Raw genomic sequence first — 21,786 nt, forward strand, 5'->3', positions numbered from 1 at the left:
ATAATCAGGTTTTCTGTCTTTAGGTTGGGCTTTTTTAATTTTACTTTTCTTCTAAATGAATTTTTTTTCTTGTGATTGTTCTTAGCTGTAACGGTATGCACACCACTCAAAACTTTTGATCCTTTAAAAATTTTGAAACAGAAACCTCTGCTGTTTAACTGTGCTTTCATTAAAAGTATTGTGTGTCATTTGGGGCTTAACTTGTTTGAAAATACTTTATGTGGGAGTTTTGAAGACTTTTTAATCATTTTAAAATTTCATTTTGATAGGAAACATGCTGCGTAATACTTCCTGGCTACAGAAACTAATGCCACAATGCTTATTTTGCAGTAAGTTTATCATATGGTGCCGCATAAAAAAATGTCTTTGGCAAGTATTAATTGGAGGGAACATTTTGGTCTTTGGTGTTAGGCAGGAATTATTCTAAACACATTGCTTACAACATTCTTTTACCTTTTTCCCATGTTCTTTGTGTTTCACTTTTCATTAATATACTACAGACAGGCTGAAAAGCATTTCAGAAGTTTTTATCACTTAAAGCATACTCATTCAAAGTCAATAATTATATTAAAAAAGATTTAATCAGTTCCAAGGTGCATTGTTGTCCTACTAAAGTAGATGTACTACGAGAGACGATACGTTTTTAGTTCTGAGCTAGCCAGGAACCCTCAATTATCTTTATCATTGCAACACACATTAAAAAAATATCCAGTCAGTGCCTCCCACTATGTCATTTAGGAGAAAAAAGACAACAATACACTTCTGCAAGACAGTAAGACTCAAATATGCTTGTCCAAAAGCATAGGAAAAAATGTCTATTTTTCTGGCACAGAAATGAAACTGTCCAAAGGTTGTGATGGAAGAGCATCACATGCTGGACAGGAGGAGCTATGGAACTAGAGGCAAGACCTTGGCCGGTTTGAACCAGAATGATTCTAGTGAGAGATTGCAGCCTCTAGGTCATCCAAGGGATGGTCCCTGCTCTGATATATAACATGCCAAGACACATAAAACAAGCCCAAGTTTCAGAAAATACTGAGAACCCCAAGCTCTGAAAACCAAGTCAAGCTGAACATCAAACATCATGAGCTACTGTGGTTTTGCTTTTTAGGTGAAATGAAATCCCAGTCTATTGAAATTAACAGAAATTATGTTTTTAATATCACTGGGAAAGAACTTCAGCACAGTTGACCCAGTTCAAAGGCATATTTGATCCTTCCTTTTCGACAGAGAGATGAATATGCTAGGCTTCACCTTGAAGACCACTTGCTTGGTCTTTTCTGCTCTTCCATTTTAGTCTCCTGTTCTGTTTTTCACCCTTTCTTTTTAGTTCCATTCATCCCTTCTTCTGGACCACATAAATCATGTCTCAGGCTGAGTCATGGAAAACATGATACAAGATAACACTTGAAGGCAGGCACAGTGAGCCAACTGCAACAAAACGAGATGTAAAAACCAAGAGGCAGCAGTCTAAAGTTTCTCGATCCAGAAAAAGGAGATGTGACTGACATAAACCAAAGTATAGCAAGCGGGATTATAAAGCCAAAGCTTCTGTTTTAAAAATATCGTCTTCTGCGCTGAACGTAAGATTGGTAGCAAGAAGTAAGCAAAAACAGGTACAGAAATTCACAGCTTGGATTCTACTGGGTGTTATTAGATTAGGAGGAACTAATGTTTCTTTGTCCCCACTTCAGAAGGAAAATAGTGGCACAGAAACAGAAGAAATTTGATGGATCACACACAGTCCTCACACCAACTTAAAGGCAACCCATCCTGTTGGTTGTTGCCAATATTTAAAAAAGAACAGGTTTTGTATTAACAGGAGGAAGAGAGGTATTTGAAGACAAAACATTCCTTTTGAGGCCTCTGATAGTGTGAAGTACTTATGTGTCTCCTGTAAAGTGCTGAGTGCTGTTCATGGCCGTTGGAAGTTGCATGGAGACAGCTGGACTCCATTTAAATTAGGGGCAGAATCAGTGGCCAGAGCAGCACAGCTTTGATGCAGGAGAGAAGTTCAGCTTTGCCTTGGTATCATGATTCCTAAGCAAACTGGAACTTTCTTCTGAAGCAATATGCAAGTCAGTGATTATGGTAGGCCACAGCTTGCATGGTCAAGTCCAAAGTTTGGGTTTGATTTGTTGAGGGGTTACAAAAACAGTGTCACCTCTCATCATACACCACAGTTGCTTAGCTGTTGATTTGTAATCATGGGCTGGTTTTCGGTTAAAGAGAACATCTCTGTGTCTTTTGAAATGCTCATTCTCGTTGACCAAGTAGGCTTAGATTGCTGTCCCTCTGTCACTGACCTTGTGCAGTTTGTCCATGACTTCAGCACATGTTTGTGCAAGATCACCGGATTCCCTAAAAAACTCATGGCCTCCTAAGTATGTTATGCTTAAGCACCAAAAACTTTTCATGAGTTCAAATTATCTTTGATTTATTAATGTTTTTCAGATGGTGTCTGTCTGTCCTCTCCTTATAAAAACACAGAACTTGGGGGGTGTGTCCGTATTCAGGACTTTGTCCTGGAGAGAACAGCCTCCTTTCACGTTGATTCCATGATATCATAATGTACATTTTAAAATCCGGCAAAATAGGGGAGAGAAAGAGGAAGGCAATGCAATAATTTTCTTCTGGGTTGTTGGTGATGCATCACCTTTTAGTTTGAAAACAGAACATGAAGCAGCCTCTGCATCGTACTTTCTGTGGTACATTCACTTTATGGTACACACATTTGACCGATAGCAGTGATAACTTCGCCTTTTACTCTTTATATGAAATCAACTAAGAAATAATATTATTTGTACTGTTCTTAAAGTATAACTCCTGTTAACAATTAAGAAGAGCAAGACGGTTTGATTGTTTCAGTTACCGCAAAACATTCACGGATAATGTGGTTTATAATGTAAATCCTGGTCATGTCTCTAGGATACAAAATAGCCATGAATTATTACTGTGTATTTTTCACGAAGCCTTTCAGAATAAAAAAATAAATTGAACACTTAAGAAAGTATGTGGGAGCTGTAGGAAATGCCATGTTATCCTTTATTAAATTACACTGGCATCAAAGGGGGAAAAGCTGTGAAAGAAAGGGCAAAATATGACTGCAACATGTTCAGCATTATAAATTCTTTATGTATGTGTGCATGCAGCGTGCAAATTGACCAGTTTGAAATAGTATTTATTTTTAAGATATATAAATTAATTTACTTAAGAAAATTGCACTAGCAAATGTGGCACCAGTTCAATACATATGCACATGCGTAACCTGCCCATATAAATGTCTATCTCCTTTTCTGAACTGAAGCTTATGTCTAAAATTATCCTGCTGAAAGTGGCCCCATATAAAGACTATAACGGGAACGATAAAAATCCTACAACAAATTTATAACAGTCCTGAAGAACTAAGTATCCAGTAAACAGGCGACTGTGATCAATGCCTTAAATCAGAAGTGAGATTAGAAAATTAAATTAAATGTAAAAATTTTGCATTGTCCACACAAGCACAATTCATACGTGAAACTAACCCTTAGAAACACAGTCTGTGAAATTAACCTATTTTGAGCAACTATTATTATCAGAAAAGGTCAGCTTCTGTGCCACAGTAATGTTGTGCATGCAAATATTTTCCTTTCCCTGTTTAAAAGCATAATAGATTTTTTCTGTGCTTTTTATGTCTATACGATATATTTTTTTTTAAAATGTTGATATTTTCAATGTATGCTTTCATTATTCTCTTAAATGATAGGAATTTCACTTTCATAACAAAAATAAAGATATTTCAAGCTTTTCCATGCTGCTCAGGGAAATTAAGTGAATGCTGACATTCAGTTACCTGACAGGATACAGAGATAAAGTATACCAGTAAGTGTAGATGCTCAGGAGAAACTTGATTTAGGCCGTATCATTTCCTTCCTTTGAAAAACCTAAGATAACCTACGGTGAATTCTTCACTTCCAGTAATCCAGTTTTTCTGATACAAAGCTCATTATGACACTGCAGTAAAATAACATTTACAAACTTAAAATGTACAGCTTTCAGATATGGTTATTCCAAAAGCTGAAATATTATTTAAAGCACTTCACTTGTTATTACCTATAGAACTCTCATTTTTAATAAGTCTACTGGAAAAATATGTAAAACCTGATATTTTAAAAGATGCAAAAATTATTATATAATACTTTATTTCCTTTCGTTATTTCCTTTAGTTCCTTTCGTTATCACTTTCTGAGTCAGTTTGATTTATCCCAGCTTGGAATATTAGACTAGACATGAAGGGGTAGGAACATTCTTACAGTTAAAGAAAGTATATATACATATTCATATCTATATCTATATATATGTGTATAGGTGCACGTGAATCTCCTCTGGCTCCCAGCACTCTGCCGAGCAAATTTTCCTCTTGTCAGTCAATTGACCCTAATATCACCTTAGACTAGAGAAGACATTTTGCAGAACAGAATTCTTGTCCTTCATGCTGTTTTAACTATGGTTTATAAGTAGGTAAATAAAAGCCCTTTGTAGTTATATTTAGCTTTTAAGCTTTTCTTTTCACCTTTGTATTGCCAAACTGCTTAATGTTTTCTGGGTTTTTCATGTGTTAATTATTTGGCTAAGCAGGCTGTTGACTCTTCCTGAAGTTTTAAGAAATTTCAGATATTTTCTTCTGAGATTCAGACTTGGTCGGTTTAGAAACTACTTTAAGCTCACAGAATTATGAAGTCTATCTCAAAGATTTTATACTTCAGTTTTCACTCAAAATGTTATTTGTATCTGATCGCAGCTTTGCATCTTGGCTTCTTCTTAGTTTGCAGTGGACCGCATTTGAAGTATTCTGTCTATTCATAAAACAGGAACGGCACTGGCAGTAGCTGTTCAGGCTTCTTCAAACTAATTTTTTAAGATACCAGAATTCTATTTTGGAGAGACTGAAGTAACAGAAACACATTTTGGCCTTACGCCGTTGATCTTGTACTTTACAGGCTGTTTCTCGTCTATTATTCTGCCATCCATTGCCTCACAGGAGACTAATGGCAGATGCATAGTTTTCTTGCAAATGCTAGATTATATAAGAATGAAACAATTCTGCTTGATTTTCATATAATTGCAAGTTAAATTGCAAGACTGGAAATGGGGTACAAGGACGTTTTGCATCTGAAATGATCGGATTCAACATTAGAGCTCTTTTAATACAGTTCTCGTGGAACAACCCTTCCCCAAATTGTTCACCTTCACTAAAAAACCAGACTTGCAGACACATAGTAATCCTCGGCCAATACTTTCTAAAACAACTGCTGGTGGTCCTGCGGCAACGCTTGTTAGTTTTACCGGTAGTGTTAAATTTGCAAAGTGACAATTCCGTGTTAGCTCATTTGATAAATGCTCTTTGACCAGATACGAATCTTTATCTCCTCCTAAAGGCTAAATATTTCTGCATGTTTGGAATTAATTGCATTAGCTTCACTACTCTTTTTCACGATCTTAAAGCTCCTACGGGTGTTTTAATCTGGTGTCTGAGGTAACTTTCTTCATCAACCCCCAAGCTTCATCCTGCAGTTGTGAACCGGAGTTGACTAGTTCACTAGGTTGACTTAAAGCTGTTTGACTGTGATTGTTGTTGCTTGCCTTCTTTATGGATCACAGATTTTATGTTAGATAAAACTCATAAAAAGTCAAGTAATGAACATGAAAGAAATAGAATTTATCTAAAATTTGCTAAAACCTTTTATTGTCCCTAAAACCATAAGCATGACCTTCTGCTGAAGTGGATAGAAGCTGTAGCCGCAGGGAACCTTTCACACAGATTTCATTGCAAGATTGAAGCTAAAATGAAAGGCCAGATAGTTAACAGCCATTCTGCAGGCTGTGGACCCAAAAAAATTACAACTACTGGAGTAAGTTCAAACTGTTAGCGATTAAAGAAAGACTGTCATCTTGCTTAGTGTTCTGTCCATGCAGAGCATGTTGAAAATTCATGAAATGTAGCATTAGTGACATTTCCAGGGTGATACACAACCTACTGTAACAAAGAATTACCTGGAAGTAGAGATGCCACTATGCTGACTTTTCCTTAATAAGCATGTTAATTGTATTATGGACTTCCACTTTTATTCCTCAACTGTTTCCTTAGTAGTCAGTCATGTGTTCACATACAGAATGTTTTTAATAGCCGCTGCTATTACCGTCTTAAAAGACTGTTTTCTTTCATACACATTCTCGTTAAGTAAAAGAAGGTTCTAAAATTCCCAGCTATGTTTTTCACCTTGTGCCTTCAGGGATATCACACTGGTGTCTTGTTGGAATTTAGTAAGCGTGTTTTTAGTAGTGAAAAATTTAAAAAAAAAAAGAACCAAACCTGGATGTAGTCCTGTTTATCTTTTGATCTCAGGGGACCTTAGAAAGGAGTTCAGTATCATCACCTGAATTTTACTGAGAAGGAACCTGGACACAAAAGAAGGAGGTGGTGACTTATTCAGGTTTTCTCAGTAAGCCTGTGACAGAAATCAAACCTTTGCTCCTGAATTCTAGCCAAATATTTTCTCCAGCCTACTCTCCTTCTGCGCAGGAGTGCAGATTCCAAACTGCTGAAAGACAGAAAAAGCAGACGATGTAAACAGATGTAAATGAACACGCAGTTCATGAAATCCTGGCTCTGCTTAAGTCGGTGGCAATACTCCCTTCAACTTTAATGGAGTCAGAATTTTCATCAGGTCAGACCATCTCTTAAAGAAAATGGTGCCATATTTACACTAACAGGTCTTTCAGATCTAATCTCTACTTTTTTCCTGTATACAGTTTGAGCTGCCATAGGTTCTCTAATTAAACTTGGTACATAATTTGCTGTCAGCCTGTATTTCTTAACCAGACCTTTACACCTTTCTTTTAAATCCTTTTGCTTTAAAGAAAAATACAGGTACTGACTGTTCTGAAAAATACTAAGCTTGGTTTTTGTCGTCATTCTGAAAAATCTGTTTTCTTGACTTAGTTGCTTTGTATTGTCATATAGGTAGTATTTTATCTGTTGGTAGCAAATTTCACTGTTACTTATAGATGCAGTTCAATGGAATATACTTTCATTTATGTTGTGGCCACAGAGTAGGATGAGGAAAGATTGGCTATTGAAATTTGTGTGATTTGGATTTAGAGCATGCATGTTTGCTATTAAAAATTTCTGATAGCTTTAAAGATTAACACAATTTTGCTCAGTAAGTAGTAAATTTACTAATAATCTGTGAATTAGTAATTAAAGGTTTAGATGAAGAACATGGTTTTCTCCTGACAGTTGAGTTTGTGGTAGTGGCTCTGGCTATTCACAGTCTTTAGCCTGATTTTATTTCATTTATTTATGATTAAACTGAGCTTTTTCCTCCTTCAAATAATAGTATGTAGCGGTGGGAAATGAGAATGCACTGAGACATAGAAGTCAAGGAAGCAACTTGGTGGCAAAATGAAGTAATTTGTAATTAATGGGAAGGAATTGTTCTCAGAGTAACCAGAATCTTTAAAAAAGCCTGAGAAAGAAAGTACTTTTATTTTCCTTAATGTTTGCAAGGAAACTTGCAAACTGCTGTAAGCAGTAAAGTCCATATAGTGAACTGTCACTCAATCATAAAATAGTCTTTGACACAGTATATTGATACTGATTTACACAAATTCGCTCAGGAGGGTAAATGCTTTCTTGAAAAAATTATTTCTTGAGGACAGTATTCTTCCCTTCTCCTTTTCACCTACTCACCTTCCGAGAATTCTGGCTAGTACCTAATTTAAAGTGGTTCCAAAAAGAGTATCACAGAATCCCAGACTGGTAGGGGCTGGCAGGGCCCTCTGGAGCTCACCCCGTCCCACCCCTGCGTGAGCAGGCACCCCCAGAGCAGGGGCACAGGGCCGCGTCCAGGCGGGGGGTGAATGTCTCCAGGGAAGGGACCCCACAGCCTCTCTGGGCAGCCTGTGCCCCTGCTCTGGCACCCGCACAGGGAAGGGGTTTGGCCTCATGTTCAGGTGGAGCTTCCCATGTTCCAACCTGTGCCCACTGCCATTGAATAGTGGCTTATTATTCTTCACAGGAGGGTCTGCTCTGTTTGGAGAGAAATGGTGACCAGGATCTAAGACAGGAAATGTGTATGAGAGATGAGAAATTCCACTGAGCATTGCATAAAATTGAAGAGAGAAAATCAGAATAGGACAAATCCCATGTATTATGGGAACTTTTAAGTAGTGGTAGTTTCCTGAGAAGCTGCCTTCTTTCTTTGAAACTGAAGAAATTAGAAGTATTAATGAACAGTGCCTGCACCAAATTACAGTATCCTTTCCAACATAGCACTTCTAAGAATATATTGGTGTAATGTTAGAACAGTAAACTGAAAAGCAACTGATACAGAAATTAAACACATCAGCTGGTCCTGCAAAAGTGAAATTATTATTGGTTTTATGTGTGGTGGCATGGACCACACAGGACATGTATTTCATCTTCTTTTGACAGCTTGGATTCAGTAGTTTGGTTTGTTTTCTAACAATGTGTTTGCTGTAGAAAATATTTCATTCTACTAAGCTGGCATACTGTTGAGCAATAAAAGGCCCTGGCTTACGCAACGTGTGTGTAAAGCTGTGCTCAAAGTGGTAGATACTGACCTGTCACATGGTAACTGGAACTTCAATATCATGTAAGTTAATGAATGTATACATAAACAAAGATAGGTGGTCTGCACTTATTATGAGAGAATTAAGCCTTTCTTATTAAAATGGTTTTAGTGGCTGTGACAAAGACCAAAGAGTAAAAATTAAGTATTTTTGAGAATACTGTGGCTTTAGGCCAGACTTTTTGAACATTTCACATATAAGACTAATTCTGCAAGTAAAGCACCAGCAATGTATGCACGTGACCTGTAGTCAAACCCATGAAACAGTACTGGTAAAGTAGAATTATATAGGCTGTGCTCTAAGAATTCATAATAACAGTAGTGTAACCAGTGGAGCATTATCAAGAGTCAGTGATGTGATTGTATTTCATGCACTTAAGTCTTATTTCGTATTGTCAGAAGTAATATTAAAGTCATACTTACATTATCTTTCCTAGTACAGACATGTCAAAGATAGTATAGTATAGCCATATGCCAAACTGTAGCTTTCTCTACAATACAGTATATTCTCTGATTTTTTTTCCTTAACATAAGAGGCTAAAGCTAGCACTGTGAAAAGTCATTGGAATTAGGTGAGGTTCCCGTATAAATTTTACAAGTACTTGAAGAAAAATTGAAAAGCTACTCAATCTCAGAACGGTTCTTGCTAAAAACATTTAATTCTTACCATGTAGTAAGTCCAAATTATTGAGAAGGCACATAATTGTCAGCATTCAGGCATTTTTTAATGTCTGACACTATTCTATATGTATATGTATGTGCAAGTGATATAGATATATTGCGTATGTATATGTATACATATGCATATACAAGTGATACGTATATGTATATGTTATATGTTTTATGTGTGTGTATATATATATATGCAAGTGACAGCTTCTTTTTTGATGTTCATAACAAATGAAGAGTTAATATTGGGCCTTTCTGGAAAATTATCATGGATTTCCTTTAACAGCAGTGGTTCCTTTCCTGGAGTTATCTTGAGGCAGGATACCTTTGCCTCGCTGTGCTCTGGCTGCCTGACTTTAGAAAACATTTTCATTGATTCAAAAGGTGACAGAGAACTGTCGGGACTGAAAGACCTAGTTCTAACTGATGGCTAATCAGTCTTGAAACAAATCAGAAGGAAAAACAAAGGATGCCGACGGGGTGATCTTCTTTCAATCTCTTTAACATAGGTGGCTATGTGAGGTTAATTTCTTTATGTCCCACCAGCCAATAGTCACTTTTTGTAGGTAGTTACAGCTACATCTAGGATGGTTTAGTGCCAGAAAACATCCCCAGTTGTCAGCATTCTCTGTGCTGTCCTGCGCAGTTCCTCTCTGCAGCACTTTGTGCAGTTTTCAGGAGGGTTTTGGGCTGGGCAAACTAGTGGGTCAGACTCTCGTTTGTGTCAGGTGTATTTGGTTTCTTCAGTGTTTATTGAAACCTTATCACATGGTCTTGGGGTCCCGATAACCTTATAGAAATTACTAGTTTTACCACTGACTTAGAATGGGGTAGAATTATTTTCTTTAATCCGGTTCCAAATTTAAAATATTTTTTGCATTTCTTGTATTGATTGAACAGATTAACAAGTTCAGTATTAAAATCAGCACCATAGAACCCCATACTTATAGTATGTGTGAAAGAAGAGAGCTCTCTAAACTATGCAGGTCGTAGTGATCCACCTCCAAGTGTCCCCAGTCCAGAGATTCAGGAGTTTGCTATATGAATGGCTTTTCCTTAACACCCTGCTACGGCATCCCTGTAGGCTACAAGCATGACCTTCTGCAGTCATGCTGCTACTGCATGCAGCTATTTAAAACTCTTTAGTTGAACCCCAGAGTGTAAGTGGCAACGTGGTCCTCCAAAATCCTTTCCCTACTTCCCAGCTCCACGATGCTTTATAAGGATTCTGTGCCAGTAATCCTGTAAGTGTAGGGAAATATATCCCTGAGCTAGCACCTCTTAGTTTCACAAAGGCAGATGAAGGTTTACTTTGTGACCCTTAGTTAATAATTACATAAGCTAGAGCAGAACCAATATATTAGTCTGAGCTAAATTTGGTTCCTTAGGGCTAAAAGTATGTGCATATAGCTTACCTAACAGTATGTATATGATGTCCTTGCTGCGTAAAAAAATCACTTTCTATGCTGCCTCCATGTGACCATCTCATCTGCACACTGCCCACCAAACGTTGCCACTAAGACTACCACTGACATGCGTATCCTTGGGCAGATTTAAACAGCTTGCTTTATTTCAATTAACCTGTCAGAGAAAGCTTCTTTGTTTTCAGCACTTAAAATTAAGCTTGGCCTGAAGTCTAAATTTAGCCCTGCAGCCATGCTAAATGTGAAGACCAATCACTTCTATGAGGGTTTTGAAATGCTCTCACAGTTGCAAAGATAAGAGGAAATGCAGACGACAAACTAGCAGATCTGAGTGAGAAGCTTCCAGTTTACCTTGTTGCTCTTCTGATTATAACCGCTTCTAAGCAGCTAATCTGTTTCCTTTAAAACTTCTTCCAAGCTAGAACCACTGAATGGCAAACTTCTGTATTCTGCACCTTTTTAAAATTAAACTCTTCTGAGCAATGGGAGTGACAAGGAAAAGTTTACTAGACAAAGAGATTGTAAGTTATCTCTAAATAAAGTATGTCTAAATTGTTCCGCTGTTACAAGTGTTAAATTTTGTCTTATTGTCTTTTATGAACATTGATTAAATTTCCACTTGAAGCTGATGTTTTGAGACTGGAAGCCATTCCAGAAGAATTAGGAATAGGAAGGATTCGCTGATCATCTCACGTAAGGGACTATGCAATGAAGTTGTCTACAGCAATAACTCAATTAACCAGAGGTCCACTTAAATTCCGTGTTGCTGTTATAAACAAAAGTGATGCAATTCACAGTTGCCTGGACAGCTTGGATAAGATCAATTCTTTCTAACTGCCTAAAAGAAGTTAACTGTTTTGTTTAACCTAATGACCTAGGTTCTTTGTGTTGGGCAACAGACACCTCCAAGGGACCCTTCATCCTATAGTGTATTTTACAATGGGATTAATAATCTTTTGGAACAGAGGGCTGTTTCTTATTAGATGTCTGGCTTTTAAACTGCTAAATTACAGGAGAATAATTCCATGTTAAATTTAAACCAGAATTTGTTCTTGGTACAAACCAATCCTTTTGAATTTGAGTTTTTGTGTTTTAAAAAAGATGTTTGTAACACTCACAACTAATATTAATGAATCACTGTAAATTCTCGTAAAGTATTCCTCCTAAAGGCAATCAAGTCAGAACTGAAGCAGTATCTCTGAATAGTGTGTATCATGCCGTTTATTTCAATGGACACATCATTTTGTTAGATCTGTGCTGAAACCTCAATCTGTCACTATAGGTATCAGCTCTACTAACTGTTCCATGTCCGATTCTTTTAAAGCAAAACTCAGCAGGTAACTTTATTCTGCATCTCAAACGGCCTTAGTGTTGTCTCTCTCATCTGGCTGCCGCATTTCCCAGCTGCTCTCTCACTCTTGACAAAATTATATACATGTAAGTAACAAATACCCAGCTCCTGAAAATGTGGTGGTAGTATAAATTACCTTAATTTTACAGTTGACTTTTTGGTAGTATATCTGATTACATTCTTTATTTTGTAAGGTAAAATAATATATTTCTTTAAGGAGCTGCAGAATTTAATGCTTGAGAAATATACTAGGTCTGGAATTTAACATGCCTATACAATTGATTTGTAACTATTTAATTGAAAAAAAATATTCAGTCTAATCACTTATAGTGCATGAGTTATATTCAGCCTGTAAACTCCTTATTATTCATACACAGAGGGATGTGTCCAATGATTAAGACCCCAAGGATTTGGTTGATAGAATAATCTGCATTTCTAAAGAAAAAGTAAGCAGTAGGGTATTTAATTCTTTAAAAGAAAGGCCAAAGGATAACACTGATTCATAGTTTTAAAAATAATATCTGCAACTTGCTTGTCCGTTGGCTGGTTGACTTGTACATCTGTAGTGTACAGTCTTGATCTAATAATTGCTAATTATGCAGTTGTTTATCAGCTCATTTGGAACATCCTGAAATTCAGTCTAGCTCAGCAAATTGCTGTGCTTAAGGCGTTTTTACATTCTAGGAAATTATAATATCCCCAGAAGGCGAAGAATTAATAATAAAAATCCTCTTTTGTAAAAGATTATCATTGCAGAGCAAATGGAGCAGATCTTCCCTATCTTAGTGCATTTAATATTCTCATTTTTTTCTATGAAAGTTTGATGGAAAGACTATGTGGGGATCACTGTTTTATTAACTTGTTAAGATACAAATTTACTGAACCAGTGCAGCATATTGATTTCAGTGTCTGCTATACGGAAAAGCAGCAATAGTAATGAATGACTTTTAGACATTTCCATATGGAACCTAGCTCATTCTTTAGATGTTTTGTGGTCTTGATTTATCTGTTCAGGCTGGCATTAAGGAGTTAGTGGTTAAAATTACAAGGATGCTTTCTTGTTTGTTACTTACAAGTTTTTCCTGCCTTCCAAATGATTTCTTTCTAATATGCCCACCCTTATTGAGTCCTGTTCAGAGAATCATTTAATCATAGAATGATTTAGGTTGGAAAAGACCCTTAAGATCATCGAGTCCAACTGTTAAGCTAACACTGCGAAGCCCACCACTAAACCATGTCCCTAAGCACCACATCTACACGTCTTTTAAATACCTCCAGGGATGGTGGCTCCACCGCTTCCCTGGGCAGCCTGTTCCAGTGCTTGACAACCTTTTCGGTGAAGAAATTTTTCCTAACTTCCAATCTAAACCTCCCCGGTGCAGCTTGAGGCCATTTCCTCTTGTCCTATTGCTTGTTACTAGGGAGAAGAGACCGACCCCCGCCTCGCTACAGCCTCCTTTCGGGTAGTTGTAGAGAGCGATGAGGTCTCCCCCCTCAGCCTCCTGAACAGTGTCAAAGCCTTTCCTAAAGTCCAGGTAAACAACATCCACAGCCTTTCCGTCGTCCGCATCTCTGTGTCTCTGGAGTGGAGGAGCTTAATAATTTATTTCTTAAAATCCATCATATAATGCAGATGGCTTGACCTAATTATCTTTATAGTTCCAAACACACAACGGTAAATATCGTACCTAAGATATTTAATGAGGAGGAGAAAGGTAGCTGTCAAAATAATTTGAGTTGCTATCCTTTAGGTACTTTTGTAGAAGTTTCTCAAGTCCATAAGCACACCTGTCTTCCAAGTTTTATTTTTTGCTTTATATTTTGGGGAGGAAAAATCTTGCTGCTTAATCTAGGAGTCCAATGCTGGCTTTTATTTCCATTATTCATTTTGGCACTGCATGATTCAAGTATCTCATAAAAAAATAAGATCTCAGAGAACACACAGGCGTCTGTAGTCCTTCACCCTACAAAGCGAGTGATCCATGTAGGCAAGGGCGGACATCGTAGCAACACAATTCAGAAACTGATTTTCATATATCTGCACTCTTAAAATATTTCTAGACAAATAGAAAAGTTTGTAAGTTTATTTTCCAGCTGGCTATGTTGATCTCTTAGGAGTCACAAGCTGATTTCTGCTAAGAAATCTTAATTATCTAGGCAAAGAGCCTTTGTGTTAGCAGCATTAAGACTATGCAGTTCAGTGATTTACAGGAATTAACGATGGGGTTTTTTTGGCTAAGCTATCAGAAGTATCTTCTGGAAATTTTTACCAAGCCTGGCCTGAGAAACTGAGATCTGTTTACCTCTGTAAGGTATATGTGACACCTTCTTTTCTATTAAAAGTCTCAACATGGAGGAAAAGTGTTTCTGTGACGCATTTTGTCAAAAAAAGGTTTACTGAACTGAAGAATCTGTACCACTGCTAGTCGAAGTGTTAATCCTAAATTTCAAAAATATGAGTAATTCCTCCAGAAATAGAAATTAGTGTAGCATTTTCATGTCAGTAAAATTTACTTCTGATGTAAATTTAGATCAAGATTTATTATTTTTATTTCTATTACCAGCAAAGAAGTTTTAGAAGTAGCAGACTTGTATGTTCTTGTGGATATACAGTGACCTACTTTGTAGATGTGGACAGAACTGTGTCTGTAAAAGTATGTAAAGTGGGTCTGTAATGTAAAAGTTAGTTTAAAAGAGTCTTACTGAGGGATGCATTGAAACAGCATCTTTTACATGAGCTCTCAGATATGCTAAGGCAGTAACAATTATTCATTAGGCGACCTCGAAGCATTTCACAATGGCGGGAAGGGGTTTTGTCTATTCTGAAAAACTGAATTAGGAAAATCATAGATTAATTTTACGAAGCATCAAGAACTGCAGTTGCTCAGAAACACAAAACTCAGACGCAAAGGTCCTGCCTGAGGCTTAAGGAGACACCTGTCTTTACAGCACTGGGAGCCCTTGCGAAATCAAATAAAGCACATCTCTGTAAGTGTTGCTGAAGCCAAAAGAAGCTGCCCAACAACTTGCAGCAACTCGGTGGCAGAGCTGGCGTCGGCATTCCCGCCCCTCGCCCTTCGTGCTGGGTCCTTCTCCCTCAACCACCACCTCGTCGGTGCGTTGCCCGGAATGTGAAATCCTTGTTGTTTTTCCTGTACCACATTACAGTAACAGGTTAGGAGAACTGAATACGAGGAGGTGGTCCATCTGCGGAACGCTGGCAAGGTGTGTCGTACGCAAGTGAGCCAGAAGCGCTTTATGACACGTTCAGAACGTGGAGACTGAATTACAGTTTTAGTAATCATCAGTTCCCCTTCATCTCTGTCATTTCTTTGTTTAATATATTGCGTGGAAGAGACTTACGGTGCAAGTTTTATAAGCTTGCAATAAAAATATAACAACTGTTGTATTAAATTATTTAAGTTGTAAACCATTGTAAAAAGCAGAAAAAGTTATATCGATACGGAGCCAGAAAAAATTATTATGATGGAGTATAAAATATATTGTGCTGATTACTACAGAATTTTTGCCCAGTTTAGCATATTGTAAATCTTCAGTTGGCCTGAAGAATGAAACTGCGAGTAGATTTTACGAAAGGATTGTGGCAAGTGGTTTAAGAAAAATGAAGCTAAAATCACACTTCTAATTTAAAAACAAATCAGCAAAAATATGACAGCAAACAAAAATATCTAAAAGGTCAATGAAATGGTGGCAAAGCGAAGGATCAATGAATTTAAAACTTCTAGATTTCCCCTGAGAGAAAGCTAGAATTCTGGAGGAATAAATAACCAACTTTTATATTTTAAGCAAGTAGATAATTACTTTATACTTTTGTGCTATCCTTTACCAAGAAGCGAGGTGCCAGTAACTTTGAATCTGGCTGTACTGATGTTAGTAGTGCTACATTTACCTTAATTAGTTGCTAAAACTACAAACAGAAGCATTTGCAGGAGGGCACAAATATATTTAGCATGAAGTTCTGACTGTACATTATAAGATCCAGTTAGTTTTCCTTTCTTCTGCCTCTTTGCTTTAGATAAGCCAAAAATGAAACTGATTAGTAGTTGTTGTAATATTACAATTAATATTGCTATTAACAGAAATAATAATATTTAATTATATAATAATAATTATCATCATCCTTTGGCATCACCATGTTTCACCTTTTTGTCTTACCCGATTTTTTAGGGCTTTAATGACCCTAAGTGTTCTTGCGGCAGGTTGTAGATGAGTTTTCTTATCTCCGAAAAGTGATTTGACAAAAATTCAGCTAAGCTGAGCATATTTTGTTGCCTTCCTTTCTACCCACACGTGCTTTCTACTCATTCAGCTAATGTGGTGTAGAAAATACTGCCAAGGCCACTCCAGTGACGATGTTCCAGGAGAAGAGTGGCTCTCCGTGACCAGATGTTGATGGCTTTCTGTAGCCTGTCCTTCTCCCTACCGGGCACTGCAATGCAGCCGGTATGACACACCCCGACAAGTTAAGGCCCATGGCACAGATACCAGTGTTGACCAAAGAGAGGGCTGTGTGGGCATCTTTGCTTTCCTTTAAAACTGACATCTCTTTCTTGAACAATTTATTTCCCTCTAGCAGTGCTGCAGCATTGTTAGAACCAGATCTCATACCGCAGATCCCATCTTTAAAGCAGGAGGAGGCACAAGGAGAGATCAAAAGCATGTTTTGCTGTGCCTTATAGGTTGGCGTTCTGTTCGTGGGAAGGATAAAGGTCACCCTTCCATCACTTGCACTTCATGTTTCTTAAAAGTGGTTAAAGCATCACATCCATTTGCCTTCTTAGCATTTTCAATTTCATTAATCCAGTGTCTCTTTGAGCTAACGTCGTTTTTGGTGGAGATGTGGCTTAAGGCTCCTGAACTAGAAATTCCTGTTGAAGGAGCCAGTGTTCAAGCAGAGGAACTGCTGCTTGACTGACTGGTCACCTGTGGGGACTGGCCCACCTCGGGGAACCTGGAACCCCTACGCAACAGCCGGATGAGGCAGCTTTTCTATTCGCTGCTGGGCTACGCTGTGCACTGTACCTCTAATCACAAAATGTACAGCAGTTACGGAAGGCAGTACAGTCTGTGTAATTCTAAACAGCCTTCCCCAAAAGTTTTTTAAAAACAGGTGTTTAGGGCCACGTACTTTGGTGATGAAACATTCTCTTTTTTTAACACGTATATTTGTGTAATAATTTAACTTTATTGCAGCCTTTCGTGATACGCTGTGGTATAAAATGTACGGTGATGTTCATTAAGCAATCATAAGACAGCTGTATAGCCCCTTGACAGATACGATAGACTGTTTTGGCATAAGGGCCACAGGTAACTTTCAGGTAATCCGGAAACCACCTCAGCTGTTGACAGTGGAAGAATGGCAGAGGCCTCCAAGGAGTGAAGTTGTTTGACAGCAGAGCAGGTGGAACACGGGCAGCAGTGCTCTTCTGGGGCTGCGATTTCAACATCCAGAGATCCAAAAGCAGTCCAAGTGAAAGGATGATTCGGTTCTTGGCGACTGTATTGCCATCCGTAAGTGAGCTCACTGTGGGGTGCTCTCAAGAGAGAGGTGTACGGTGGGTCAGAATTTGAGGTCAGTTGTTGGCTTTTCCACAAATTACCTTAACAAATTGTGTCATTTTGGCACGGTTTTCTATGACAGTTTCCTACCTGTCCTACATTCCCTTTTCAGCTCTCTATTTTTTCATGTAGATGGCAAAATCTTTGTGGTAGACCTTGTCTGTTGTTTTGTGGTTTTTTTTCAGTGCCTGATAGAATGACACAAGTCTTGCTGAAGGCTTTTATAAATTATGCTGTTAATAACTTCAAGTTAGAGCAAAAATGGCTTGCGGTGCACATCACTATGTAGCCAAGTCTCAGACCTTTTTTCCTTCATTTTGCTGTCGGTTGACACAGTTGAATGACTCTCCCAGTCTCCCGTTCCCAAATCTGTAACAAACTATGAGCTCACATTACACAGGAAGCATTAGCAGTGAGATGTATTTGTCATCCTTGGAGGCCATGAAGAGGAACAGAAGACTCTCATCTCTCTCCTTTTGTTCCTTGACTGTAGGGAGAAATAGGGTACTGATACCTTGAGTCACTGCCATACAGGATAAAAATCCAACTAATGTAAATCAGCCAGACCAAGGGGAGGTAGTTGTGTGGCTATCAAGAGCCCACAAACTGCTGGGAGGATCATCAGCAACCTCTGGCAGCACGATTTCCCCACTAAAAACAGAAGCTGGGTTTTGTTCCACCTGTAAATACTGGTCTACCTTTCTTTTTTTAGCCTGCTCCGGCTAATTTCGCGTAAGTTGTCAGATGCAGCAGTAATGAAATTTTAGTCATTTGTAGACCCACTCTGGGATTAAATGGGTGACCTCGGGATGAAAGGCAGTGAATGCCGTGACCACTCTTTGTTACCTCTTCCAGGCAGCTTTGATTAAACTGTGCTGTGAAGCCAGAGCTGGATCAATATGAATGATCTCCATCGACCTAATAATGTATTTAACATGTTTGGTGCACTTTTATCTGGTTTTGTTACGATAAGTTGTTTACATTAGTGCAGCAGATTGATTTAAAGTTTCAGAGCTCTTTACAGTGGTAAACGTCTAGAAATAACCTCACTAGTTTGCACATGATACTATATATAAATATGTAATCTACTGTGCAAGCTCCTTGGCAGGTGTAAATTAGCATAGCTACAATTTACAGCAGTTGAGAATCTGGCCTAGAAATTGAAAATGATTATTCCATCAGTATTATTTTAAAGTATCACAGCTTAACTTGACATAAAGCAAGGACCGTATGCTCTTCTCTGCACCTCGTCTAAAGATGCTTACCGCAAAGTCTTTTCTATTATTTGTAGACTAAAGTCTCCCACTAGCAGAGGTATGTGGTGTCCACTAGTTATATAAACATCTCTTCATGGTCAGGCCTTTTGGATGCACTATGTCCAATCAGGTATTTCTTAAACCCACCGGTTTTAGAGACTGTGTAGCAGACTTGAATAAACAAACGAATGTGGAAGCTGTAGCAAGCATATCGTTTGGGGATGTCAAAGCGCTTAACAAACATCGTTACGACCAAGCCCGTGTGTAACCACCGAAGGACATATTTGCTTCAGTATGTCTCATGACAGCTTCTTAAAAAATATACTTAAGTGAATTTAACACTTGTGAAAGGTGCCAGATTGACAGACCCTGGAGATAAAAGTTCTTGAATTACCAGGAGGCACAGCCGAGCTTCCCACACACAGCGCCCCACCAGTGTCCCCAGCCCTACCTGGAGGGCACAGCCACCAACTGTCCTACAGCTTGCAAACCTGTGCCATCTCGTGCTCCTGGACTATGGGCCGAGAGTCAGTAGCTGTAACGCGGCCTGAAGGTGAGAAAGCAAGTTTCATAATTGCTGCACAGGTGCTGTTGCGGTGGATCATTTTCACACCATGTTTTCAATTAATCTGACAAAAAAAAAAAAATCAAGAAAGTGCACCTTTCTCGGATTTTGCGTACAACAGAGAACACGTGTGCAAGCCGCTAGTGAATCCTGCCATTTTATCTGTCTGCACAGGCACACTCAGATGACTACATGAGGAAACTAGTGCTTGCACGTACTGTGGAGTGCATTCTTAGATGCCTCTTGAAAAATGGGTCCTTACTGTTTCACGTGCTTGTAATAATCTGTCTCCATTCGTAACTCATCCCTGCTTGGTGTCATTACAGCCCATCCTCCCCAGAGATCTTGAGCACAGCTGGCATACAAGTCCAATAACTCCCCTTAAAGAGATTGGGTGATTACGGGGTTGAAAGATAGCACACAGGGAAAGCAGGTTCGTGATCTTTGCACTCTGTCATGGTTTTTAGAAAAAGCACAAGTTCTTCCCTGAGCGACTGTACTCAGAAAGTTCCGTCCTCCATTCTCTTTGAAATTATATTTAGACCTCGCTGTGAGTACTGGAAGGGCATGCTTAAGTGTTTCTTTATTTAGTGCAGAAGGTTAATGCCATTTTAAACAAAAGTGCACATTTATAACCTTGTATAGGCCGATTCTCAACCTGTATATAGGACGTGGCTGAAAACAGAACACTGGAAAGCACAAAGCGATGAGTTTTCATGCTCTGCTATTTTCTAAGCTATAGCCGGCAGCTTGAAAGAATTATTGTGGAAGCTAAATCTTAATTCTTTCTACTGAGAAACAGCCATAACTAATGTGCAGAAGAGCTCAGCAACATTTGTTTGCCTTTAGAAGAGTCACATTTCTTTCTGCAACTTGTCGTTGATGTACAGGATAACATACCTACTTTGACTGGTACTGTGTGTATTTTGGAAGGTACCTTCTGTATACGCGGAGTTAGGTGGCGTATAATTGTCTTAGGGATGGCATTTGGGATTGAAATAGTAATTGTTATAGATATCAGTATAAAACCTCATTTGATTTTTATGATTGCCTGATTTGCTTATCTCCTCAGCACCCCTGGTGCATCTGGCACATTGGACCGCTGTAGGAAGAGTTCATACCAGCTGTCCAACTAAGCTGAAGTTTAGGTTTCAAAATTTGGAAGGAAGTTCAGGAAAGAATATGTACTTGAGAGAGGATGTTTTAAGATGGCAGTATCCATGAACACTGCTTAAATATCGTACCTCCTTCAGCCTCAGTTCTCTTGTGCAGGCTGTCTGCTGGAAAATAGAGATGGATCATTTTAGGTCATCTTCTTCACAGGTTTGTTCTCTTTAGTACGTGGGTTTTGTCTGCTTGTATTTGCATAGTACCCCAACGGCGTTTTCATTTCATTCATTTTATTACATAGTTCCTAACTTTAACTATATCATGTTATAAATTCCACTTCAATCTGCTACTTATTACCTACAAGTACTGCTGTGTCTTTTTTTCATCAACCACCTTTCCAAGATTCCTTGAGCTCGTAGCTGGCCTTTTGCTTGCAGAAAGGCAAAAGGCTTTTCTTGTCTGCTACTAAGAGTGGAGAAGGAGAATGCCAGGGACCTTCTCTTACGGAATGACAACACTCCCAGAAAAAAGCAGAGGAAGGGAAATAGATGTTTACCTGTTTTTCCTAAGACGTATAGTATTCTTGGCTACCACTGAACACATTATTTAGAAGCAAAGGCTTCCTAAAGTTTACCTACCCCATGCTGAAGCTCCAAGGATGTGTCTCAGTTTATTAGTTCAAAAACTCTTTATAGATGTGAAGTATTATTTTTAATTTTGTTTAGGAAAGGCCAGAAACCAGAATTCCATATTAGGGAAGGAAAGGAGAGAGGTTCTTTTATGACTGCATTAAACAGAAGCCTTCAGAAGAATAGAAGGGGGTTGGTTCATTCCCATCTTCATGTAACTTGAATTACAGGGTTTAGTAAGTGAAACAGATCATAAGCTAAACCCTGCAGAGTCCAGAAAGCTCTAATTAACGCCCACAGTGAGTAACTTTTCTGAAATTGGTCTTTAATCAAACTTTGCTCTGAAAACAAAACAAGTATCGTGGCAGCTTGATAAAAGAGATGCATTGCCAAGGCTGACAGGCCCACAATCAAACCAGCACTAAAAATAACTGTTTCGTCTACTAATTTTCTTTCAGATGCTAAAAAAAATGTATTAGCTACAGTCTAAAAAAACTTCCGTAGTTACTCAGCTAAGTGACTCGGCTCTAAAAAAGTGAGGTTCCTGTAAATATTAATGCCTTCCC

General features: G+C 38.4%; 1 protein-coding gene across 11 annotated transcripts in view; it reads left to right on the top strand.

Annotated features, from left to right (window-relative positions):
* DPH6 (diphthamine biosynthesis 6) overlaps nt 1-21,786 on the top strand; it is a 208,780-nt gene that overhangs the window by 181,199 nt on the left and 5,795 nt on the right. The window contains exons 15-17 of one of the 11 annotated variants that reach the window (XR_010374393.1): nt 11,148-11,250; nt 19,808-19,914; nt 20,554-20,804. The exons of 5 other annotated variants lie outside the window; for them this stretch is intronic. Coding sequence is in view for 2 of the 6 variants with exons in the window: in XM_064460166.1 (XP_064316236.1) it covers nt 11,148-11,221 (74 nt within the window). In the remaining 4 variants the exon portion in view is untranslated. Of the gene's footprint in view, nt 1-4,350; nt 4,504-11,147; nt 11,255-13,501; nt 13,616-19,807; nt 19,915-20,553; nt 20,805-21,786 lie in introns of all 11 variants that reach the window. 5 more of the 11 variants (XR_010374394.1, XR_010374392.1, XR_010374391.1 and 2 more) reach the window with 5 other exon arrangements.

This window comes from Phalacrocorax carbo, chromosome 9 (genome assembly GCF_963921805.1).
Source record: "Phalacrocorax carbo chromosome 9, bPhaCar2.1, whole genome shotgun sequence".
NCBI lineage: Eukaryota > Metazoa > Chordata > Aves > Suliformes > Phalacrocoracidae > Phalacrocorax > Phalacrocorax carbo.